This window comes from Hesperophylax consimilis, chromosome 17, assembly GCF_061612785.1.
Source record: "Hesperophylax consimilis isolate HC1 chromosome 17, BYU_Hcon_1.0, whole genome shotgun sequence".
NCBI lineage: Eukaryota > Metazoa > Arthropoda > Insecta > Trichoptera > Limnephilidae > Hesperophylax > Hesperophylax consimilis.
In genome coordinates this window covers 15,215,537-15,243,516 of record NC_142852.1, presented here as the reverse complement: position 1 = coordinate 15,243,516, position 27,980 = coordinate 15,215,537, and the positions used below count along the sequence as shown (strand labels likewise).

The window sequence follows — 27,980 nt, the reverse complement described above, 5'->3', positions numbered from 1 at the left end:
TAAGCGGTAGTAAATGCTTGGGAAGAATGTCACATAAACCAACACTGCCTGTAAAACAGCTGTAAACAAAAACACAAAATGGCCGCCGATACTATTCGAATCGCGGCTGATTGCTTCAACTTAAAATGTGTTTTTTTGTTTCTATTTCAGAGATGCCGCTCTACAACACCTAGTAATTTGGTGTAACTTGACGAACATTAGCAGCATCATATCACGATAAAAATATCTTAATATCCTCACAAACGAACACCGTATGAATGAGTTACAACGCACCTAGACATAACATTAAATTTTGAAATTAGTATGAAGTCATAAGATTGTTTAAAATTTTCAAATTAAGAAAAGAAAACAAATTATACGTTACCATATTGACCATAATGCATTCATTGTTGTTTATTTATTTTAATGACTGTCTATTTGTTTGTTTATTCAAATTTGAATGTTTTAGTATCTTTTGTATGTTTACTTTGATTTTAATAAATGTATCTTTTATTTAAAATGATCTTTAATTTAAAAAAAACAATGTTTTCATATTTTTTTTTCCTTTATTTCTGGCTTTCACCCTTCAAGGGTGTTCTTGGCCATCATTTAAAATTATTGAGAAATGAAAGGTGAATTTAAATATTAATTTTATTATAATTTTATAACTATGATATATATTATAGAATGAGCGATATTAAAAAAACACATATCTACCTTAGGTCCAATTATAACCCATTTTGTTAATAGAATCATATTTGAGGCAAAAATTCCAGATGACTCAAAATGTAGTATCATCAGACCCATTTATAAAGGCGGTGATCACACTGTACTGGGTAATTATAGACCGATTAGTATTTTGCCATCACTCAAAAAAATCCTTGAAAAATACATTCAGCTGAAATTTATTAAATATTTAGAAGATTTTTCTATTATTGATACAAATCAATACGGCTTCCAGAAAAAAAGGGCACTGAAATGCTAATTCAGAAGTTTCCCAGCCTAATAAATAATGAATTAAATAGTAAAAATCATGTATTAGTCTTATTTATAGATTATTCCAAGGCATTTGACACTATTAATCATAAAAAAATATTGAAAATATTAGAAATCATAGGAATAAGAGGGAAACTTTTAAAACTCTTTGAAAATTACTTGAGCAACCGATGCATGAAAATAAAACTTTTGAACACCTTATGTAAACAAAGGAAAATATTAGCAGGCGTTCCTCAAGGTTCCATATTAGGCCCAATTTTATATATTATTTATGTATCTTTTATTAAGTACATTTTTAAACATGTAAAACACTTTATATATGCGGACGATACTGCATTGGTGATTTCTCGCAATGATTTGCAATTATGTATTGAACTATTACAAAAAGATTACATTGAACTTTTGAAATGGTCTCACGACTCTGGTTTAATTATAAATGCCAAAAAAACTAAATTGATACATATTAGATCACCCAATGCTAAGGCAAATATTATTACACCTGAAATAAAGACACACACTTCAAATTGCTTACATGTTGGTATTCCTGCAATATGTACATATTGTACATGTGAAAATATTGAACCGGTCACAGAGTATGTATATTTAGGTATTATTATTGATTGTTTTTTCAAATGGGACTTACAAATAAATAAAGTCTGTGAACGTCTGAGATCTATTGTTAATAGATTATATCAATTAAAATTCTATGTTCCAATACGTACACTTAGAATAATTTATTTATCACTAGCTGAATCTATTATAATGTATGGAATCACAGCTTGGGGACTTTCATGTAAAACAAATATAAACCATGTTCAATCAGTTCAAAATTCACTAGTTAAATTATTAGCTCATAAAAGTTTATACGAACAAAGGCATAATGTTCCATACCTTTATCAGAATCTTAAAATTTTCTCAGTAAGATCAATTCTGTGGTATAAAATTATATTTCAGCATATGAATAGCCTTATATACATAAATAGACTGGACCACTAACAATACTCGTTTTACGATAAATGAAGGACTAATTGTACCTAAGCATTTAAACAAATATGGACAAAGAACACTGGACTACATGATACCTAGTTGCTTAAATATGTTACCTGCTGAAATAAAAAAATGTACAAATGTAAAAACAAATATTATGTTGAAAAATTGGCTCGCTGAAAGAAATAGTTTGTATTAGAGTCTAATACAAACTATAGGTAGATACTATCACTGTTGTGTATATGTTTTTATATTTTTAAAACAAATTGTTAATTTTTATTGTTATCACTGTTGTCATTAAGTAAAATAAGTTTTTATCTTTTTTTGATATTTTTTATGTGAAAAGTTGCCATCGACAAACTACTGAAAAGTAGTTTATTGGAACTTTTCTGTTTTTTTTTCTTCTGTATTTTATTTTATTATTTACTGTAATATATATTTTTGTCTTGCTTTCTTTAAAAAAAAAAAATTATATATATCATAGTTATAAATGTAAAAATTCTTCATAGCCACTAAAAATCATGTACAGTCCAAAATAAAATGTGTTGAGAAACGTTTTTTTTATGTGAAAACTGAAAATGATTCCCAACTGTCAAGACTCAGTGAGACTATGGCATCCCACAATTGGGGTATGTTATGAGGCTGAGGGTGGTGGGGAGGGGGAGATGAAGAAGAGGAAGGTGTGGGGAGTATCTGTCTATCTGAAGCAACGTTTAAATTCTAAATGGTGGTCTTACAACAAGGCGATACTGAGAGTATCTTCGACTCTGCAACGTTCCGCAAGCATACGAAATATTATTTTAAATGAAAAACTTAAATTTACTTGCGCACGCCGGGATTTGAACCCGGGACTTATGGATTCAGATCTTAACCCATTGATCGATAGGGCAGTCAGTTACAAACTTTCGCTAAATTAACAACTCGTTTGTTTTTTTGTAAAACAGTGATGTATTCACCATACTAAAACCACAGTTTAATTTTCTGTCGTGATTGAATTACCCCTACACTTATAAGTGATCAAATTTGATGTAATAAATATAGAAAAAAAAAGTTTTCAAGGTGTTCATAAATGCCCTCCAAACTAATCGTTAATTTCCATGTCTTCATTTTTCATTTTAACACAAGGGAGCTGTTGAATTTTCTAGCCGCTCGCAATCATCTTTACAATAATACTATGCCTACAAAATATCCCTAATTATGAGGAAAAACAATAAATTAATAAACACCAAAATGTTCACTTTTTTTATTTTGCAAAGTTCTTTTAACTATGAGCTATGTACATAACTGTGAAAAGTTCTTTTTTCTAACAAATAATAAGACAACATGAAATGTCGTTTGTCGAATGCAACACAAAAATAATAATAATCGGTAACATGAAAAGTGAATCCACACAGAAACAAAATACCTAATAAAAAGGATATAATAATAATTAAATATGGTAATAAGACATTAATTTCTATGACATATGATATTGGGTCAATAATTTTTAAGTCAGCACTTTGTAAGCAAGTAAAACGAGTGACATTTGTTGGTTTTGTTAACTGCTTTATTATTATTTTTCTTAATGATAAACTAATGTTTATAAGAGAGGGTTTTTTATGCGTAGCACAAAGGATAACAAATTATTATAAGAAATAATTAGTCGCTTGAAATATCCATAAAAGTAAAAATAAATGCCGCTGACGGGAATTGAACCCGCGCCTTCTGATGTCCGGTCAGGTGCTCTGATACCACTGTACTTATAAGAGAGGGTTTTTTATGCGTAGCACAAAGGATAACAAATTATTATAAGAAATAATTAGTCGCTTGAAATATCCATAAAAGTAAAAATAAATGCCGCTGACGGGAATTGAACCCGCGCCTTCTGATGTCCGGTCAGGTGCTCTGATACCACTGTACTACAAATAAAGTTTGTAAATAATTAAATATTCAATCAAATAAAGTTTGTAGTTTACAGGTGAAAAAATAGAATAAGCAGTAATTTTTGATTGAAGTACTAGTACATATTGAATTATTTGGCGGGTTGGAAATAAGCCGACGTAGCTCAGTGGTCACAGAGCACCTGACCGGACATCAGAAGGTGCGGGTTCAATTCGGCATTTAATTTTACTCGGGAGATATTTTCAATTTGTATGGATATTTCCAGCGACTAATTATTGCTTATAATAATTTGTTACGCTTTATTATTATTTTTTATTTGAATTTCATACAGGATTCAGCAAAGCAGACAGTGCAGCTTTGAAAGGTTATTAATAAAAACGGCACGACTTACAGAAATGGGGTATGTTTTATTTGATTCGGTACATCATGCCGTTTTATGCATCAAGTCTTGAATATGACATTAAAAAGATGATGGCCCCAGTAGCGATACATTGATGATGACGATTTCCGAAGTTTTCGGCCGCATTTTATTTATTTATTAATTTAAACGCCTTTATTAAACTTTTATATAATACATGTTTCTCATCATTTACTGCAAATACAGTGTCAACAGAAGGTTATTATTTTTAAAAACAACAACAAAAAAATAACAATATATTAATGAAGTACGTTCGTACATGTATACAGTCATTAATATGTGTGATAAAAATAAAATAAAACTAAAAATTAGTATATGATGTACTGATATGAAGGTTGAGTGATGAGATTTTTTTAAAGATAAGATATGATAAAAGTTAATAACTAGAAAATAGGTCTGAAATTAGTTGCCTTTTGAAACCCACAAAATTATTAACACCAAACGTACATATCAATAAGTTAACAGCGTTTGTTTGCAAGAATGAATTCTTGGAATTGGTGAATAAATAGAGTAGTTAGAACTGATGTTATTGTGACATTTAAAAGCGTATTTCCTGCGCGTTAGTCTGGCAGGTACATTTATATCACTGAATGCCAATAATTCAGGGCTGTCAATTAGACATTTAATAATTTTGAATAATAATAATATATCAATTAAAACTCTTCTATCTGATAGTTTGAGAAGTTTGGTTTCGGCACGTTAGTATTAATGGCACATCTCGAAGGGTATAGTGGTGATTTCTTACAAAATTCAATCCTTGAGTTCTTCCAAGGTGTGAGAGTCTATGGTGTGAGGCCGATGTTAAAACATTTTCCTTCGGGTAGCCCCACAGAAAGAAGTCGCAAATGCTCAAATCAGGTGATAAAACATAACTTTGAGCATTGACAGTCACGGTTCGTCTATTCTTCTAAAAAAATAAGGCCAAATAACTACAAATTTTGAAATCGCATACCACACGATCAGTTTGGGAAGTTAAAAGGTCTCTTGTGAAGTTGCCTTGGGTTATTTTCAGCCCAGTATCGAAAGTTTAGTTTATTCACCGCTCGAAGGAGATGTAAGTAGGACTCGTCACTTCTGAAAAAAGTTTCCTTCGTGTAGATACGGTTTAACATTTCTGGGGAGCGATTCGTGCGGTTTTCATAGTTAGGAAGTTTATTTTTTTTTATTTTTTATTTTTTATTGTTTTGGTGTTTCATTCATCAATAATTGTTGTCTATCGTAACAGTTTGATAATGGCCTCAAAAGCCGAAACAGCTGTCACATCAAAAAACTGTAAAAACAACAGAAATACTTGCAGAACTTAATAATTATTATAACATAATTAAATTTGATTTATTTTAAATTTATTTAAAAAATATATTTAGGAAGCTTCAACACTTGGACAATCATAATCTTGTACGGGTGGAATGATAAGTCTTTATGCAAAATCTTCCTTAGGAGCGGTCAGCAATGCCCAATCCAACTGCATGCTACCGGGCAGAACGCCTAGCGACCGTTCGATAGCTTCTCTCATTATCGTTAAATTTTCGGGTGTTCTTACTGTTTTGAGTCTTCTTAAACACTAGGTACGAATTAGTGTGGAACCAGTTTTTATGAATGTACGCACCCAATTCACGATTGAATTACGGTGATGTTGCGACGAAACAGCAGCCATTTTAAAGAAACATGCGGACGGCGAAGCCCCGGTGTTGCCCGTTCCAAACCATGGTAACGACTGAAAATGGTACGACTCTCCCTATTGAAGTTCACACAGAAGGTACGCTGGGTAGCGACGAAACAACTGCCATTTCAAAGAAACGTGCGGACTGCGAAGCCTCGGTGTTGTCCGTACCAAACCATGGTAACTACTGAAAACGGCACGACCCTACCGACACAATGAGATCCCTCCCAGGTTCCTACTCTCACCACACGGGATGTGCCGGCCCTTAAAAACTGGTGTTTTGTCTGTTTTGCTGCATCCTGTATAAGACTCCCAACTGCTCCCTATGGTCTGGAGCCAGTGAGACTGTGGAATCCACAATCAGGATATTTTGTGAGTTGTAAGGCTGAAGCAGTGACGGTCCGTGACTTTTCAGTGAGATAGAAAGCTAAAAGATTAAAAAATGTTAGTTATTGATGTTATTGTGGTTGATAATATTTTTTCATACAAGCCTACAACAACATCAATAATGTCGTATTTTTCAATCATACCACTTTAGCTAACTGAAAAGTCAAGAACCGCTCCTTGGTTGAATGTAGTGGAGAGAAGAATGACATGTGGAAGAAGTAACTGGCTATTCGGATCTGGTCACCAAAGATGGCTTAAACCATTTCAAGCAATTTTTCAATTCGGAATAGTGGTCTTTCACTTAGGCGTTTGATTGAGAGGCAATTTTCCACTTTATAATATTTTAAAAAAACACTTTTTCAGTCACATGGTTATAATAAGAAGTTAGTACATATTTCAGTTACCGGGAATGGAAAATAATGAAGTTTAAAAGTTATTTCGTTAAATTAAAATAGATAGTTTACTTGGCAGACATTGTTATTGATAAATCAAAATTTAATAAGGTTCTTAGTTGAAAAACTGTTTTAATATTATCAAAACAAAAACGTCAAAATATGGGGTAAAGAAAAGACATCAAATTTTCAGTTTTTAAACTAAATTGTTAAATTCATTATTTCCCATAGTTATCTTACTGATAGACATAGTTTTTAAATGTGCGTATTCCCACTTTTATCAATGGTAAATATATAAATATGGTAAATACCATATTAATTCATTATTAAATCATTCAAATTAATTGTTAAATTTATTTGCGCACGTCAGGATTAGAACCCACGACCACGACCTTAGAAGCCGTCTATTTATTTCAGGGATAATATTTTTTAAATTCTAGCAACACCTCTGCATTGTTTAGTTTGACATTTGACAGATAGTGCTTCAGCGCCATAGATAAAAAAAAATATTATCCTAATCTCGCTCCTGATGACGTGACCGACAATCATTCCAACAAGAACAATAAACAGAACGACGCAAAATGCTGGGCCAGTGCTGCAGAACTATCCTGACGAAGGGCGGAGGCCATTCCTTCGCCAAAAACAATCATAAAACCTTGATTTTGAAGAACTTTGAGGTTAGAAATTACTCATTCAAGAAAACTTCAAGTTCTTGGGTTAGTTTGCGCGGCGTTTTTACAAGGTGGACACCTTCCGGTGTGATCTTATACGGAGGCTATCTCTGGAACAAAGGAATCACAGAAGACGTCAGCCAGATTGAATTAGAGTTCTACACGCACTTGCCTCTGAGAATCGTGAGTAAAATATTTGGAAAGTTTGCTAATATCGAAGTTCCAATCGATTACAGACCTTGGGTGTATGGAAAATACACGAAATGGTTCGGTGTTAACATAGAAGAAGCAATAACAGACGATTTTACACAATATAAGAGTCTCGCAACGTTTTTTGTGAGGAATTTAAAACCAGGAGTAAGAAACATAGACCAAAATGGATCTCTTGTCTCTCCTTGTGATGGTAAAATCTTATCGTTAGGACCTGTGACAAGCTGCAGAGTGGAGCAAGTTAAAGGTGTCACATATAGTCTTCAGCAGTTCTTTGGACAAAATACATGGACGAGAAAAGCAATTAACTTGTCAACGAACAGCGTGCAGAAGCTAGCTTTTGCAAGCAGCAATACTGCGCTTATGGAAGGCGTTCACGAACCAAAAAAAGCCGATTCGCTACGTGAAAGTTATGAGAATAATAACATCAAGCAAACCGATGATGAGAAATATTATCGCTCGATTCTAAGCGATCCTGATAAAAATACATTGCATCATTGTGTTATTTATCTAGCGCCAGGAGATTATCATCGTTTTCACTCGCCGTGCGATTGGATTGCGAAATTCCGCCGTCACTTCAGCGGCAAATTGCTATCGGTGAATCCACTATTCGCAAAGCTGATTCCAGGACTGTTTTGTCTGAACGAACGCGCCGTTTACATCGGGGATTGGAAACATGGTTTCTTCAGTTATACTGCAGTCGGAGCGACGAATGTAGGATCGATTCAGATATACAAAGACAACGCTTTACACACGAACGGGCGAAAATCACGACGAAGCGACGAACTGATTTTAGAACCGAATGTTGATTTCGAACGAGGCGAAATGGTGGGACAATTCAACATGGGAAGTACGATAGTATTAATCTTCGAAGCGCCTAAAGATTTCGAATTCTATTTGACCGCTGGCGATACCATTAAAATGGGGAGTGAATTGGGGTATTTCAAGGAGAACAATGGTAAAAGTCGATGGTTTTAGTATTTAGTTAGTAATTATTTTAGATTTATATGGTTATTATTGGTAATTTTTTTAAACTGTTTGTAAATACACACAAGCTATCTTTATGGGAAATAAAATAAAATTTTATTAAAGCTATCTAATAATTTTGGAATTTTTTACTGTGTTCAACTTAATTGACTTTTCCCCTATTTTTTACTGTGTTCAACTTATTTGACTTATCCCCTATTTTTTACTGTGTTCAACTTATTTGACTTTTCCCCTATTTTTTACTGTGTTCAACTTATTTGACTTTTCCCCTATTTTTTACTGTGTTCAACTTATTTGACTTTTCCCCTATTTTTTACTGTGTTCAACTTATTTGACTTTTCCCCTATTTTTTACTGTGTTCAACTTATTTGACTTTTCCCCTATTTTTTACTGTGTTCAACTTATTTGACTTTTCCCCGATTTTTTACTGTGTTCAACTTATTTGACTTATCCGCTTACTTTTAAAACTTTCTGGCTAATGTGTTCGATAACAACTCAAATGGTCTCATATAAATCGTTGTATCTCCCTTACTCTCATGGTAAGAAATATGATCTAAACAGTGTTAGAAAGAGAAAACACCACGCTTTATATTCAAATCTAAAAATTTACTGAAAAAAAATGTATGAAACCAAAAGTTTCAAACGCAATTTAAATAAAAATAATGAAATGTTGTGATTTTTTTTATTAATTATTTTTGTAAGAACCGACAAACAAGTGAGGTGACAATAACGTTTGTAATACATTTTTCTAATTTAATGCATATGTTTTTATATATTTTTTAGTTGGAAGAAATTCTCTTAATGATGGTGAAAACTCTATCAAACTCCAATGCCTAGTTTAGAAAAACTAAGCGCACAAACAGACAGACGCGAATAGTGTCTTTGTTTTATACTATTTAGAGATATCAATGTATTGTCACGATTATGAATTTACCAAAAGTTTATCAGGAAATCCTGTTTTTAGTTCATTATGATCTTGGATGTTCCCGAACGTTCCAGACTATTCTCGAACATTCCACATCATTCCAGAATGTTCTGGGTTGTTGTCGAATACTCTCGAAGATTCTGGACTGTTCTAGAAACTTCCAGCCCTTATATGTATCTTTAAAAGCACGCCCTTCAGGTAAAAACGGGAACTTTCATAATGGATGAGGAATAGAGGGCTACCACACCATATAACTCCCTTGATCGTACCGAGACTCATTTCTGAGTTTTAGCAGCACGCACATTGTACACTTACTTTTATAACATATACTGATTAGAATATTGTATCAATATAATACACCCAAACACAACGTTTATACAAACATCACAAGCAAACAAACACTATACAAGACAAGATAATAAATTGTACACTAATACATAATACAGTAAAGACTTAAAGTGGTAATTGAAGTATAGGTCAACATTTACAATAATCTCCTTCCCGATAGCCTGTAAACGGAGAGTCAAATAACTACAATAAGTAATATATTTTTTTAAATATACAGGGTGCGCCAGAGAAACTTACTTATTTGAAAAAATTCCCGACCGTTGAGTTGGGCAGGTAGAGGGGCGGGAGGGGGCGCATCTGGAGGAGGACGTCCCCAAGTTTGTTTCCCATTCTCGTCAGTTGCCATTATGCTGTGGTCTAGAGAGCAGCGGGCATGAATTTGCTGCGACAACATTTCCCCAACCGCCTCATCTCTCTCCGAGACTCTCTCCCATGGCCGGCGCGCTCTCCGGATTTGACTCCATGTGATTTTTTTTATGGGGTTATTTGAAATCCCTTGTTTATGTCGATCGACCACGGACCATAGATCACCTGAAGAACAACATTCCTGATGCTATTGCCAATATTCCGATTGATATGCTGAGAAGAGTGGACGAACCTTCAAAAAACGACTTAACCAGTGTATGCGCGATGAGGGTCGCCATTTAAAAGATGTAATTTTTAAAACAGTATGAAAAAAAACTTGGTACATTGCATTTTCAAATAAAAAAAGAATTACAACAATAACTACAGTGCTTTTGTTTTTATTGAACTTTCAAATAAGTAAGTTTCTCTGGCGCACCCTGTACGAGGTGAAGTGCTCCTTCACGTTAGAGAGGGTTATGATAAAGATTTCTCTGCATTTGGGAGTGCGGCTACTATCCGTGACTCTACCCGACGAATTTTCTTCTGGGCATTCTCTGACTTCACTCCGTGCAGCTCAGAAGAGATGGGTATACTCCCAACTACTGATTCATACAGCTGCGAGGATAAACCGAGAACTCCGCAAATATGCTCCAGATGACTATCTTGGGCAGCGTCATCATAGATTATTCTATCTTCCTGTCTGTAGGACCTTACCTGCCAATTGTTCTCCCGGTAGGGAGGAGTATATTCCGCTTCAAAACTCTTCGGGAAGGAGAGATTCAAAAGTGAAACCCTATAGTTTCTCAAAAGAATCTCTTCACCGCTGCCTTATATAGTTTTGAATCCACCTTACATATTTGTGAATGCATTTTTTTTATAATTTCTTAGATGTATTCAATTTGCTATTTCTTGGATGTTTAAAATTAAAAAAAAAAACAATCTTATTAACCCTTCCTTATCTGTGGTGTGTATTTACTATACATCGCTTCTAATAACTTTAATAACTCTATAAATATAATAAATTCTGGGTTCAGATTTTAGATATTCCTCCTTTATACATTTATGCAATGAATTAAAAAATAATATTTTACATAGTTTTCAAATTCAATTAAAAATCAGAGATTTTTGTAAGAAATCGGAAACAAATACACCAATACAATCAACCGTGTGATACTGCTACGCAAAATGACACTCTATTGATGTCCCACTTTAGTTCGCTATGCGGGAACATGAGACATCCACACGTCCGCAGTTGTATTTTGATTTAGACCATCGATACCTACGACCGCATAGCTGTGTGTGTGCCAGCCGCCGGCCTTCGGACGTGGACCGTCGTTAGATGTGGACCCCTCGCACGTTTGTTTAACATCTGCCAATGGTTTTTTCATGTTTTCAGCAATTAAATTACATTTTGATATATTATTATAATAAACATAAGCGATTAGCTATGAATATTCATATTTTTCCGATATTAAATCGCTTATTTTGAGATGTTTATTGACTACACAGAACCGGAACGTGAGGATTTTTTTAGCACAGTAAGGAAAAGGTTAATATGTTTGAGTCCATACAATTGTTTTACGGAGACTATGAAAAATAAATATTGTGGAAATTGTCCATGTTATTGTTTTCAAAATATACTTCACAACCAGTAACTTACACTTGAAAACATTCAAGTACTTACTTACAGAAATATTTAGCATAACTAACTTACCATTAGGCATAAAGGACGGACCGCCAAATAACACGGTCTTGGCACACACTCTTGCCTCATTCACAATCATACAACACCTCATACATATTCTATTATTCTGTCTCTTGACATGGCCAGACTGAAGTATTTGGTTCATTTGATCGTGCCGTATCTTCCTCGGTTATCCCCGACTTCTTTTACATTCATTTCCTTACACGCTTGCTTCATTCATTCGCTCTACATGCCTAAACTATTTGATCATCCCTTTCTTAATCATCAGCCTTGCATTCTTTGTGTATCTCCACATTTCTCACATGATAATAAATTATTTTTTGACTTACGCCTCAGGGATCCCATTTCTACAGCATTTTGTCTTTAGAGAGTCATATTTCTTACTTTAATCCAAGCAGAAATGAATTAGAGTACTTACATGATATTAGAAATTTTGTATAAATTAATAATTCTTTCTTTTTGCTACTCTTGAGTGTCCCATATATTTGAGGTTCTATAAATTTATTTATTTATTTATTCAAACGCCATAAAATGGCTTTTAAAATATAGTGATAATCGAATTACAAGCGTACAGTGGTACACAGGATAATAATAGCAATAAATTAAAGAACAATTAATGTGTACACCAAAACATTATTGCAAGTGATGCAGTTATTAATATAAGTGTTGTAAGACAATGCATAATTCAAAAGAAATATATACAAGTGTAACAATAGTTGAACTAATACTAGGCTTTTAATTATAATTTTATTTATTTATTTAACGCCCAGAGGGCTTTTACATGGTTGGTAGTATAATTTTAATTTGACAAATACTTTGAAACATAAAAAAAATAAGAATAAAATTACATTTGATAAAAGCTATGCAACAAGTCATACAAACACAAGAAACAAATACAGAAAATTACAGCTATTTGTAGGTTTACACAATGTGTTTAGGAGTATTGTTGAAATAAATGTTTTAAATGATCCACAAAAGTTGCCAAGTTGGTATTGAATATGTCAACATCACCCAAGTAATGATTTCCCATGGTGTGAAGTCGTTGTATCGGAGAGTGGGCAATGTAGTTACGCTTATGTGTGCTGCTGTAGAATATTGTATTTTGTCGTGTTGTTACTGTGGGTGTATGTATGTTTATAAGTTGCAAGAGTTCAAATTTAGAGTTAAGTATTTTGAATAAGAACGTTAAATCGTTTATTTTACGTCTATCTTCTAATGTATGTATTTTTAGAGTATTTAATAAGAAATTGTATTTTAAGTCTTCGACAGGGATATTTAATTTAAAATTTATAAAACGTAGAAATGTATTCGCTCAATGTTGTTAATGTGAATTTTGTAAGATGGAGACCAAACTACTGAGTTATATTCAATTAGACTTCTTACTAGAGATACGTATAATAGTTTAATGGCTTGTAAAGAATTAAAGTTTTTAGTTGTTCTTAATACGAAGCCTAGTGTTTTCATACCTTTGTTCACAATTTGATGGACATGATGGTTAGGCTTGCATAAGATCTGTCGTAAGTCGAAGAATGAGGTATCTATGATAATAGTCACTAGTTAATAGTTATAAAACGCTATAGTTAACAGAATATTCTGTTTGAACAGAGTATTAATGTGTGTAAAAAAAGAGTGACTTGTTAACATGTATATATGGTCTAGCAAAATAGTATTGTAGTAGCAGTGAGTTTTAATTGTAATTGGAATAGCTGGCAGGCATCGCAATTTGGCATTTGCATTTCAGGGCTATTAAATGCCTATTTTTGGCACATGATGTCAAGAGTTGACCACCACCTCGAGAAGGTTCGTGCATGGGGTAAGGCCAGCCTGGTCAGTTTCAACGTCTCAAAAACCCAAAAGTGTCTGATTTTGGCAAAGAGGGAGATCAATGACTGTCTGGTGCAAATTTATGGAGGCACCCTCCCCAATAAAGACTACATTGAAATACTTGTAGTAAGTATATCAGATCGGCTCAAGTATCGGAGCTCTATAGAAGCCTGATTAAATCTGGCACTCAACTAACTGGGCGTCTTGTATAGGACTAGCAGATTCTTCAATAATAACCAGATATAAATATCAAGTATGCTCAATAATTGAATTTAGGAGCCACCTCTGGGCTGGAAACCCACAATACTTGATAAATCTACTTGATTCTGTGCAAAGGAGGGCGGTCCGTCTAATTGACAACCCATTGTTAACAGCCATCTTTAATGCACAGACGCAATGTGGATATGCTGAGTCTGGTCTAGAGGTATTTTAATGGGTCCTGCTCTAAGGAGCTAGCAGCATTAATCCCCGTTGTGCTTGCGTTAAACTCGACGCACACGAGTGGATCACCCGTTCAGAGTTAACGTTGGTGTCATGAGAACGGGCCGCTTCTTCGACTAGTTTTTATGTAAGATGACTCTTCAGGACCCGCATTAATAATTCTCTTCCTACAGCCCCTACTTTAACCCGCCTCACAACGTTGCCTAACCGGGTGGCGAAATAGCTCACCTGCCATTACACTGTACAGACTGGGGCGCTCTAAACATTTTTGCAAACTTAGGCATAAAAATCGCTCCAGTAGTGAGATAGTGTAAACATATTTTTATTGAGGATGTGAGATTTGTTAATAAAGTTATCACATTTACTTATCTATGGGGATTTCCAATAAGAGGTGTTATTTTGATATTCAAAGAAAAATGCCATTTTTTAATATAAATGATCGAATGTTTATTTCATTATAAAGAAGAAGTTATGCCGTTAATAGTGAAAAATAACATCAGTCAAATGACCACCACGACCACGCCTACAGGACCATATCCTTTTCATGAAGTTTTCCATAACCAAATCGCAAAGTGGCTGCCTTATGTCCTCGATAGCCTCACGAATTCCATCTTTGAGGTCTTGAATTGAAGCTGGGCTGTTGGCGTAGACCTTCTCTTTCACGTGGCTCCAAAGGAAGAAGTCGCAAGGTGTTAAATTACAAGATCTCGGTGGCCAATTGTGATCACCTCTTCGAGAGATAACACGGTCCGGAAACTTTTCCCGTAAAAGATCAATGGTTTCGTTGCTTGTGTGGCACGTAGCGCCGTCTTGTTGAAAGTAAATGTTGTCCAGATCAATACCATCCAATTCCGGCCATAAAAAATCATTTTATGGACAGAATTAAATACACAACCTCTTATTGGAAAACCCTATAGATTGACTGATGTAAGAACCTACACCTAGCACTGCCGATAAGTGCTTATTATTCTTATAAGTACTTGTGAAAATCTGTTATCTCCAAATATTATATCTAATTACTGTGATAGCGAATATTATCTCTTAATTCAAAGTAGGTATATGGGATACTTATTATTATTTTTTTAATGTGAATAGTCACAACAGCTTCCAACCACCTGGAACCAGTGAGACTATGGCATCCACAATTAGAACAAGAGGAAGGTTCGGAGTTACCGGGCTAATCAGATCTGTTGACCAAACACGGCTAAAACCATTTAAATCAACGTTTCAATACTGATTGGTGGTCTTACATCATGGTGACACTGAGAGTTTATCTCTGTTTGAAGACTGTATGAACTCCCCAACATAATATAACCTTGAACAGAGAGAATTTTCAATGCTTCAAAAAGTTTGTAAAGTCCTGGGTAGAGAGATGACCTGTGCTTAGAGTTGCTGATTTAGATTAAAATCATCTTTGTTTCAGGTGCCAAGCGTATTGTTCCTGTCACTCCACGGTTACTCCTCTATAACAACTTTAATATTGTTTATGCGCGATTGCTTTGTGTTTTATTTTTATATACTCATTGGTTCTACTTTCTTTGTCTTATGGCATGATCGCAATGCATTTATTATTTTATTTGTTTGTTTTGTTATTTCTTATTCATTTATTGTGTATATTGGCTTTTTACACCATTTTTGCCCGTTCTTTACACTGTTTTTTTTTATGCACATTCTTTCTTTTAATTTTTTAATTATTAGGAACCCGTTGATAATGATAATACTGTTTCTTTTTGTGTTTTAGCTCTTTAATACTATGCTAATCTTTTTTTTCCCTTCTTTTTTTCTATTATGAACGGTCAATTTGTTGTTGATCACAACTTACTTTCTACGTTTGTTATTTGCCTTTTTATTTGTTACTAACAAATTGGTTTATGAATAGGTTGTCGAACTGAACTCTATCGTACTGAGTTGTTCATTTCCCCATCAATGGGGGCGGATAGACCCTGTTCCTGCATCCATTAAGGTGACATTAATCCGGTGCGGCTGTCCCACGAACCACGGGTGCCACCCCCGGCATCATGAGCGGGCCTGGGGAATGTTTGCGCGAGCCCGGTCCCCTTCCGTCCTGCCTCCGGTGACCTGAGGCTCACTTCATTCCCTAGGGTCTTTGGGAGTATCTCCCCCCCCACTCCCCCCATTTACATTTCTTCGAGGGTACTCTCGGAAAACTGGCTAAGGGACGCGGGTGCTTGGGATCGTTGTGGCCAGGCCGCTTGCCACGCTCATTCTTGCCGGGACTGCCCCGTGATAGTGGGGTAAACTGCCCTCGATACGTGGCTTGTATATTTTTATGTGACTAACAATCATGCATGCACGGACATTGGAGGGTCTAGAATCGTTTTAAAATAAACTTTGCTTCTTTTTACAAAAAAATTAGAGTCCTGACGTGTGCGGCTAAGGAGGTTAAACAATCAGTTTCCTCACACAGCCGTCGGGAAAGGGTGGGTCCCCTCCAATGTATGAACTCCCCGCCTTCCTCTATCCCGTCTACACACCCTCCCCACGTTCAGCATCACAACATAACCCAATTTGAGATGCCATAGTATCATTGGTTCCAGACGTTTGGGAGTAGTTAGGACTCTTGTTGAGAGACCAAAATTCAGTAATGAAACATTACAAAAGCAGATTTTGCAGAATTGTTCTGTTTTGGTCACTTCTGTTGCTCTGTACCCATATTCGTAGTTCAATTTGCTGGTAGATTTTAGATGTAATTTTTATGTCGTATAATTTATTTTATTGTTTCTAGAAGGCTTTTTGATTTGAAGATAAATAGGCATTTAAAATCTTTCACAATTCAAAGTCCCCAACCAAATATTGCAATGAAACTATGTGTCCATGGTAACTTTAGAAATAATTGTAAAAATTTCAAAATGGCGTCCTTTGACAGGTGTAATAAAAAAATGGCGGCCGAAAAGTCGAAGCTTGAAACAGTTTGTTATTTCGAATGGCAGGATAGTAATAGCACGTGTTCGACAATGCCTTCGGAAGGCGATACAGCTGTCACGAGAAAATAACGTAAATGTAGGTACCTACAGCAGAATAAGTTAAAGAATTTTCCAAGATGGCGTAATTTAATATATAGCTATACGCAGGTACATAAAATTGAATGTTTCTTTGTTTGTCCCGTATCATTCATTCGATTGCGATGAAAATTTCAAAGCTTGTTCTTATTAGTGCCAGGAGTGTTTAGATAGTAGTTTGAATGATATAAGAAGTCGGAGACGTCCGCGAAATACTTAAGAGTAAGCTATAAGCCAAAAATGTGTAAGTATATTCTTAGTATACATTTTATTGTAGGTAATAGGCATTCAAATCGCTTGACAAAAGGAGTCTAGAAACGTTCGATTTGATGCAAAAAAGTGTTTTTTATTTATTTTGTAAATAATTTTACATGAAAGCAAAAAAGTTAATCAAGGGAAACTGTTACAGATAATCTTAACTATAATACTGTATTTTTTTAAAGTTGTTTCCTTTATGCGTTCATACATTTCTATTGAAAAAATGTTTTTTTTAGTACTTAGTTTATCAATTATTTTACAAGCAATAATTATTCGCCTGAAACACTCATCCACATTGAAAAATCTCCTGATAAAAGATACATGACGCCAACGGGACTCGAATTCTTGTAAAATAATTGTTACCCTTTGTGCTATGCATAAAAAATCTTGTCTTAAGAAACATTAGTTTACCAAAAAAATAATAATTTACTTAGTTTATATTTATATTTTTTATTGAGTAATTTATTTTTTTATTTGTATTCTACTCAAGCGAAGCGATAGTATAGACTTCAATTTATCTAAAGCATATTTTTTGGTATTCATAATGTCCACCAATTCGTTATAAAGATTAATCAAAATAGTGATTTAGCATTAAGCTTCGCCTTAAAACATTATAGCTGCATTGGAATGAGATGTTTAGCCGAATTAAAGTTGATGTAATGTAGCTTTATGTGGATTTCATAATACTACATGAAGTGATTGGGAGAAAAAGTCGGGGACGACCGAGGATGAATCAAATAATTATGTGTGGAAAAAAAATTAGAATGTATGCCGTGGAAAAGTGGACGGTAGAAGTAATGGAGCTACTGAGGAATACATTGCATGATCAAGTGAAGAAGTAAGTACTTACTACAATACGATTATATTATTTTCAACATAAAAATGCACCCAGCCTTCAGATATACTATAATAGTTGAGGGAACAAAGTCCAGCTTCTTCTCTGTGCCCTCCGGTGTACCTCAAGATTCCCATTTAGGCCCATTATTATTTAATGTGTATATATACGATATTCACAATTGTTTTTTTATATGCTAATTACCTAGCATATGCAGATGATAAAAAATATACTTAGTTATTAAATCAATCAACGACTGTATTAAACTTCAAGAAGACCTCAATCGTCTTTTTGTCTATTACGAATTAAACAAACTTGTTACTAACATCTCAAAATGCAATAAATTAACATTTAGACATAATAATAATAAAATATCCTTTGTATACACACTAAACGGCACACACATCAATGAAGTAAAATATATCAGGGACCTTGGGGTAACACTGGATGTTAAATTATACTTTATCCAACACACTGATGACATCATTAACAAAGCCAATAAAATGCTAAGATTTATAATTCGCATAGCAAAACCCTTCCACAACATTAACACTCTATATTCCCTTTACACCTTAAATATTCGCCCGCACCTGGAACACTGTACACCGATCTGGACTCCTTTATACCAAGCCCATATCGAAAGAATAGAAAGAATTCAAAAAAAAATTAAATACATACATTATAAACTAAACATACACTTCTCAAATTATACCGAATCCATTAAATTTCATAATTTTAACTCCCTCCAAACACGACGTCTAATTTTTGATCAAATCTTATTCTTTAAAATCCTAAATAATGGTCTGGACTCACCAGAACTTACCAATTTAATAAATCTTCATATTCCGTCTAGATCAACCCGAAAATCTGATTTATTTTATTTACCCTCGTGTAGAACAAACATTCGAAAAAATTCCCCAATTCCTCGTATATGTGCACAATATAATACAAAATTTTACAGCATTGACATTTTTGGTAAAGAAATATCTATATCACCTAAAAAAATATCGATATGAAATAATGCGTACGATCGATCTCCTCTTCTTAATTTCCTCTTCCTCTCCCCTTCCTTTAACACCAAATTAATTTTAAGATATTAAAACTTCATTTCCAATGAACTTTAGCATAAGAAACTTCTGTGGCTTGACTTCAGTTAACTTGTATATTTATATCTATCATTGTACAGGGTTTTCCAATAAGAGGTGTTATTTTGAATAGCCCGCTATTTCGGTAGATGTTACTTTTAAAGCTGTCATTTTTTAACATTTGACAAGTAGAAACTACGCCATTAATAAAAATGGAACGATACACGCTTCAACAACGCATTAGAAGATTACTGGAAATAGTTCCAGTTTTGACAAAGCTCGTCAAAATGTCCCTGAAGTGTGGCACTGTGCCTTCTGGTTGGAAAAAAGCGGTCATTCACCCTATTCCCAAGAAAGGTGACCGCTCCAACCCGGCCAACTACCGCCCCATAGCGATCACATCAGTTTTGTCCAAAGTGATGGAACGTGTGATCAACGACAAACTGCTCACATACCTCGAGAAGAACAAAATTATCAACGACCGTCAATACGGATTCCGGCGGAACCGCTCGTGCGGTGATCTTCTCGCGTATGTGACGCATGTTTGGGGACGGTGCCTGGAACGTCACGGTGAGACCCAAACGGTCGCACTAGACATAACCAAGGCCTTTGACCGGGTCTGGCACCGAGGACTTGTCAACAAATTGCATTCTTACGGACTTCCCGCATCCCTGTGTACGTGGATTGCTGACTTTTTAAGGGATAGGTCGATTCAGGCGGTTGCTGACGGTTTCACCTCTTCCTCGCACTCCATAAATGCTGGCGTCCCACAGGGATCGGTTCTGTCTCCGACTTTGTTTTTGTTGCACATCAATGACCTCTTGACATGTGCACCGATTCATTGTTACGCGGATGACAGTACAGTTCATGATAGCTTTTTGTTTGACAAGCCCCCAAAGGGCACACAAACTCCAACGGCTCGGAGGGCTTTGAAGCAGAGAATGGACGGTTATCTCGAGAGTATTTCCTCCTGGGGTAAAAATAATCTCGTCGAATTTAATGTTTCAAAGACCCAATCCTGTATGATTATGTCTAAAAGGGATCCAAATGATAATCTTGTCTCCTTCAACGGAAGCAATCTTCCGAACAGGCCTTCCATTGATATGCTTGGTATAACTATAAGTGACCAGCTCAGGTACGGGGGCTCCATCAAAGCCAGAGTAAAGTTGGCCTCTCAGAAGCTGGGCGTACTGTTCAGGGCCCGCAGATACTTTAATAATACACAACTGCTGACCCTGTACAAATCGCAAGTGCGCCCTACTGTCGAATTTGGCAGCCATCTCTGGTCCGGAGCCCCTAAATACCTGAAAAAAACCCTAGACTCTGTGCAAAAACGGGCGGTCCGTTTGATAGATTCCCCAATCTTAACAAACGGACTGCAATCTTTAGAGCACAGGCGTCAGGTAGGTATGCTGTCCTTGTTCTATCGGTATTACAATGGAAGATGCTCTGAGGAACTAGCGTTATTGATCCCTTCGGCACCGGTGCGTAGTCGGGATACACGCCAAACGCGCGCCCAACATTTGTACACAGTTGACACTTGTCACATGAGAACGGGTCGCTTCTACGATTCGTTCTTAAGTTCAACAGCTCGGCTGTGGAACGAACTGCCGGCCTCTGTGTTTCCTCCCTCCTACAACATGGGACTCTTCAAGACCCATGTTCACTCCTTCCTCTCCACAAAAAGACCCTCCACACAGCATCCCCAAAGATGACATAGGCCCTGAGGGAAATTATTTTCTTCAGGGCCTCCTGTGTGGAGTTAATATAAAAAAAAAAAATTGAAATTAATAAAATTCACTTAAGTGAATCAAATGCAAATCATCTTTAGTGATGAGGCCCATTTCCACCTCGGTGGTTTCGTCAACAAGCAAAATTGTCGCATCTGGTGCTCGGAAAACCCAAGAGTTATTGTTGAAAAGCCTCTCTATCCTCAACGTGTGACTGTTTGGTGCGGTTTATGGTCCGGCGGAGTCATTGGACCTTACTTTTTCGAAAATGAAGCTGGAGCAACAGTTACGGTGAATGGATTGCGCTATCGAGAGATGATTAATGATTTTTTATGGCCGGAATTGGATGGTATTGATCTGGACAACATTTACTTTCAACAAGACGGCGCTACGTGCCACACAAGCAACGAAACCATTGATCTTTTACGATTGAATATTAAAATAACACCCCTATTTGGAAAACCCTGTATATTATGTAAAAGCTGTTTGTTTCTTACAAAATAAATAAATAATCAAAACTCTACTCGAAACCATTCATAACCACGACCAGCGCCGGGTACACAGCTAGCATAAATGTATTGACAATGTCAGAAATATTTATTTATTGAATATCAACGGTATAAATCAAAGATATTAGAAGAACGAGATGTGCTATGAGCAGTTCATACTGTGTGGAATTGTTTTGCCCAGTGTCGCCGGTTTTGTTCACCAATACTACTGCACACCTTCGCTTGCGCTAAGGTATCCGCACTAATACATAGAACAGATTTCTGTGCGTACACGTCCCGATACCGTTCAAAATACCCTAATTAGGTAGTACTCCGGCTACGGTCCGGCGGCCAACATAGCATATCTCGTTCTTCTAATATCTTTGGTATAAATATACCATACACCATACTTTATGTCACAGAATAACAATTAACTGTGGCATTTGATCATAAAATGACAACAGAAAGTATAAAATTAATACTAGAGGGAGATACAAGTACATGTAAATGTACTTGTACATAGTAATGATTTAGAAGATATGATAGTATAGCCTTCTTGTACGTAGCTTCTGTGCAGTTATAGTCGAATTTCAAGTAACTGTCGAAGATATAACTATAAAACCATTCTTATTTCTATTGTTACTGCGCAGCGATCTTATAAGCCCCAATAGCCCAGTCAATGAAGTTTTTGTGTCGGAACTAATTCCCCGGAAGCTGAATTTTTCACAAATGTTAGAAGACCTTTAGACATGTATTTTTACAAAAGTCCCCGACTTTCCCCCTTGTGCTTCCTTCCCCACCCCCTCCTGAATATATTTTTCAAAGCCTTTCGGAATACGCTAATATCTCCTTAATGGTTTTATAAAATCAGATTATTTTTTTTTTTTTAGTTTATAATAGTTATTCTAAAAAATTGTATTCTTTCATTTTTGCGAGAAAAGCTATAAAATCTCTACAATTTATTAGTAAAGGAAAAATATCAGTTTTTAAAATAGTATTTCAGAATATATTTGCACATAACTTTTTTCTGAGCCTGTTAACGAAAAAAAATAAATCAACAAAACTTGTAGACAATATTTTTAACTATAAAATAATGTATATAATGATGGGTTTTAGTTTATAATAAGGCACGTAGGCTGTTAATAAGAAGCACAACGCGCGGCGTCTTGAACGCGCAGCGGTTCGCGGGGCAGCGAGAAATTACAAAAACCTAAGGAAAGTAATGATTAATTCATGTTTTTTTTTAATATAACAAATTCGTCTAACGTTGAAGAGTTTTATTGTTATTTACCAGTTTTAGTTCGGAGGGGAGGGGGGTAATATCAATATTTTCCCCTGCCCAATGAAGCGCTTTCATTATCCACCAACCGCCGTGCCTCGGTCTGGATAAACAGTCATATTATGTTGTATGATTGTTTGTTACTTATTATTTAAATAAAAGTATGTGGGAAATTTATGAGAATCAGTTTACGCGTCCTCAACAGTAACCCACATGCTCCATGGACATGAATATTCTCGGGCAAACAGAGCCTACACTTTAACAGCAGCGTCTCTTGTCCACGTAATGAGAGAAGAATATCCGAGATATTGATGGGAAATTAAGACGAATAGAAAATATGTATCAAGATTTAGTTACGTGGAAAAAAGATATGGAGGAGGTTAATAATGATGACAATCTAAAATAGACGATTCCATATACTGAAGCAAGTGAAGACAGGATTAATGAATCATCGAGTAGGACTGCCAAGTTGTGGCTTTACCTTCTACATTGCATCGACCTCATTACTTAGATTTATATTTGCAGAGAAATCAGTTCAAAGTATGCTGCAACTCGAATCAAAAATAACTAAAGAAGAATATAAACTATTCACTGAAAACGGGTACTTTACAATAAGAAGAAGCGACAGATATTGGTCCGGTACGTGGACGGACATGATCATCGAGAAGTGTCTCATGCGACCAATGAAGTCAGTAGCAGGTTTGACACTTGGGCGCGGAATCACTGACAGCGCTTTGTCAAAGTGGAAACTTGGAACCACTTACTACGTGAAAGTGCAAGAGAGCATTGAAAAATTCATCGGTATAGAATTTAGTTTTACTGAACAGCATGTTGAGCTGCGCGAATCACGGAAGAAAAGGGATGAGCTAGATATGGGAAAATATACATCATGGCTAAGACAGCATAGCCCGTTCACCAAGATCTCGGGGAGCTGGTGTCTTTACCTTCAGGGTTTATTTCAGATAATAGTGTCAATTGTGATAACGCTTATGACGTGGGCCTGGCAGCTATGCAAAAAATGAAAGGATTTAATTTTGGAGATATACGACTAAAAAGGAAAGACATGGTGACTACCCAACAAGATTCAAATCCGCAACTGTTAGGACGAGACAAGTTGCAGTAAACCCCCAGCAGCTATTTAACAGAATACTGTGCATTAGTGATAGTCCTAGCAAGCTTTAGACCTACTTAGGATATGAATTGGCTTCAAGACCCCTTCTATTTTTGATGAAGTCTCCCTTCGTAAAGGAACAAAATCATGTATGGCGAAAGTATTTAGCGAAAGTATTCATGACGAAGTTGATTTGGAAAATGCTGCAATAGTCATCGATGGGGGATACCTCCTACACTCTGTTTGGCAAACTTAAACTACTTACGGAGACATCATTAAATCATACTCACGTTTCGTCCGTACTAAATTTGGCAAACATTCTCTTGTCGTTTTTGATGGATACCCTGAAGAACCAACTGTAAAATATGAAGAGCAAAGACGAAGGTCGGCTAACAACTCATCGTGCGATATTGAAAGTTTACTACACGTTGTTTGACTAAGAAGGAAGCTTTCTTATCTAATAAGAAAAACAACAAAAATAATGATTGAAGCACTGTGTCATGAATTAAGTGAATCTGGTTTGAAAACAGTCACGGCCGCAGGTGATGCCGATATTGACATTGTACTAACCGGCATCGAACAACTCAACATCTTCTCAAAAGTGATTGTTGTTGGCACGGATAGTGATCTTTTGGTATTACTTGTAAGTCTTGCTCCTGAAGGAAAATCTATTTTTTTCTGTAAAGATGTTGGTGGAAAGGCCCCTTCAAGAACTTTCTACATCATAGAGAAACCTATAATGTTACATAAAGATATTCGAAAACACATGCTATTTACCCATGCCATTACTGGCTGTGATACGACCCCATCTTTATATGGGTTAGGAAAGATAAATGCTGTTGACATGATGAAAAACAAACCCGAAGCAAAACGCGCAGCTGATGCATTTCTGGAAAAAGATGCAACTGAAGATAACTTGTTGCAAAATGGAGAAAAATTAGCTCTCGCCATGTATGGTCTTAGTATCTACTTTAATTGAAACGAAACTCGATACTATAAGTTTACCAGAATAACGACAAAATCAGCTTTTAAATCTAAATTTGACTTGGCAAAACTACCACCGACTTCAGAATCGTGTCATCAACATTTGTTGAGAGTTTATTTACAAGTACAGTTTTGGTTAGGAAACAAACTAAACCCTATAAACTGGGGATGGAGGTATGAAAATGTAAATGAAAATGGTGGAAAGAAGAAATTTTTGAAACCATTTGCTCCTGATGACCTTCTTTCTCTGGTGTCCTGTTCCTGCAAGTCTGGATGTGAAAATTACTGTGGCTGCAGAAAATCTGGATTTACCTGCTCTGCCATGTTCTACAACCGTAACGGATTATCATGTCTGAACACACCCCAGTATAACGAAGAAATGGAAGACTCTCTTGACTAGAAAATTATTTGAATATTTGCCTAATTTTGTCATAGATAATATTGATAAGTATATAATATAATTTACAGACCGTTTTGTCATTATAATATTTTTTGAGGTATATTTTAAGAAACTTGTTTGAAAGTAAACCATTTTAGAAACTTGTTTGAAAGTAAACCATTTGCATATATGCACTATTTTAAGTGATTTGTTGTTTCGGTATTTTATTGTTGATAGGTGCACATAATAAAACAAGTGAGAATTTCCACAAAAGATTTTTTAGAACTTCGCCATAACATAGGTCTGCAATATTTTAATGTGGTGAAAGGGTAGTCCCACGCTGTCGCAGGTATTTTTTGCTTATTTCACATAACTTTATTTAAATAATAAGTTACAAACAATCATACAACATATGTTTAGCCAGACCGGGACACGGCGGTTGGTGGATGGTGAAAGCGCTTCATTGGGAAGGGGAAAATATTTATACTACCCCCCTCCCCTTCGAACTAAAACTGGTAAATGACAATAAAACTCTTCAACGTTAGACGAATTTGTTATTAAAAAAAACACATGAATTAATCATTACTTTCCTTAGGTTTTTATAATTTCTCGCTGCGCCGCGAACCGCTGCGCGTTCGAGCCGCCGCGCGCCGTGCTCCTTATTAACAGCCTACGTGCCTTATTATAAACTAAAACCCATCATTATATACATTATTTTATAGTTAAAAATATATTCTACAAGTTTTATTGATTTATTTTTTTTCGTTAACAGGCTCAGAAAAAAGTTATGTGCAAATATATTCTGAAATACTATTTTTAAAACTGATATTTTTCCATTACTAATAAATTGTAGAGATGTTAAAGCTTTTCTCGCAAAAATGAAAGAGTACAATTTTTTAGTATAACTAATTATAAACTAAAAAAAAAAAAATAATCTGATTTTATAAAACCATTAAGGAGATATTAGCGTATTCCGAAAGGCTTTGAAAAATATATTCAGGAGGGGGTGGGGAAGGGAGCACAAGGGGGAAAGTCGGGGACTTTTGTAAAAATACATGTCTAAAGGTCTGCTAACATCTGTGAAAAATTCAGCTTCCGGGGAATTAGTTCCGACATTGGGTCTTTTTTTCCCTTCATTGACTGGGCTACAAGCTATGAACAAATTGGGCAGCAAAATTCGTTATCATATTGTTATTGTTGATTGTTAGGATGATGGCTACCATTTATGTTTTGTCTCTAATTAGTTTCCTGGAAATCCGAAAATCGATTCCTACGCAGAAAATGTATCTGTCATGGATGATGTCATTGGAAACATTCCTGTTATAGGTAGGTACTTTGTTCACAGTGGTAGTAAAAAGCTTCTACGTTCTTTAAGCGTTGTTCTTACTTGGAGTAAAAAAGCTGCCGGCGACGGCTAATGGCTTTTCTAATCATTTTCCTGTTGTTATTGGGAATTAAATAGTTCAGGCGTTTTTTTGCTAAACTTTTACCCACTGTCACAAAAGCGACTGGCATATTTTTTTAACCATTTCCATAGTTTTGTTGGGAATTAAAAATTACCTGGCGTCTATTTTAAGCAATTCCATGTTGTTTCTGGGAATTGAAAAGTTCCTGGCGTCCTTTTTAAGCAATTCCCTGTTGTTACTGGGAATTAAAAAGCTCCTGGCGTCTTTTTAAGCAATTCCCTGTTGTTACTGGGAATTAAAAAGCTGCTGGCGTCTTTTTTAAGCAATTCCCTGTTGTTACTGGGAATTAAAAAGCTCGTAGCTTATTTTCTAAGCAATTTCCTGTTGTTACTGTGAATTAAAAAGCTCCTGGCGTCTTTTCTAAGCAATTCCCTATTGTTACTGGGAATTAAAAAGCTCCTGGTGTCTTTTCTAAGCAATTCCCTATTGTTACTGGGAATTAAAAAGCTCCTGGTGTCTTTTCTAAGCAATTCCCTATTGTTACTGGGAATTAAAAAGCTCCTGGTGTCTTTTCTAAGCAATTCCCTGTTGTTACTGGGAATTAAAAAGCTCGTAGCTTATTTTCTAAGGGCCGTCTGTTTCAACGCTAGCTATAGTAAAAGTAAGAATAAAAGTAAATGCTAAAGTTAAATTTCACCAAAATGCGTTTTTCAATCAATTTAACTCCTGGTTTTACGTCACTTTTAACTTTTGTTTTAACTTCCCGAAATCCGAGAGTTACTCGCGAGTTATTCGCGATTCTCGAGTTACTCCGCCATTTTGACATATTTGACAGTTCTATACGTAAGGTTCTTCTGTTGAGTGTTGTTACGAAACGATTATTAATCATGATTAATATTATCGAAGATGACAGTAGTGAAGATGAATTCGTCATGCAATATGTTTTACAGCGAAAGCCAAAAACATTTCGACCCCGTGTTAATAATATGGTCATTTGGGATGATTCCGAATTTTCGGCAAGGTATCGCATGTCAAAAGAGCTTGCAAAATTTGTGACGGATCAAATTGAGGGAGATATTACGACTACTGGAAAGTAAATTATATTTTTCCGTGTAATATCGTATATATTATAACAGGTCGTCATTTATTTTTTAAATACCCACAGAAATATTTTTCTAGGAACAAAACAATGTAATAAAAGTATATCTTTTTTCATAAACTTTGGTATAAAACTTATTATTATATTAAA

General features: G+C 35.4%; 2 protein-coding genes across 2 annotated transcripts in view; both read left to right on the top strand.

Annotated features, from left to right (window-relative positions):
- The window catches only part of LOC149416081 (uncharacterized), a 66,008-nt gene extending 65,747 nt beyond the window's left edge, over window positions 1–261 (top strand). Inside the window, exon 16 of the mRNA XM_089641871.1 lies at window positions 151–261. Coding sequence (XP_089497997.1) covers window positions 151–186 — 36 coding nt within the window. The 3' untranslated portion in view covers window positions 187–261. The remainder of the gene's footprint in view (window positions 1–150) is intronic.
- Window positions 262–7,185: 6,924 nt separating this feature from the next.
- On the top strand, window positions 7,186–8,672 carry LOC149416080 (phosphatidylserine decarboxylase proenzyme, mitochondrial-like). The gene has a single exon (XM_089642050.1). It carries the CDS (start codon window positions 7,282–7,284, stop codon window positions 8,557–8,559), a length of 1,278 nt encoding a protein of 425 aa, XP_089498176.1. The 5' UTR covers window positions 7,186–7,281; the 3' UTR covers window positions 8,560–8,672.
- The last annotated feature ends 19,308 nt before the right edge of the window (window positions 8,673–27,980 follow it).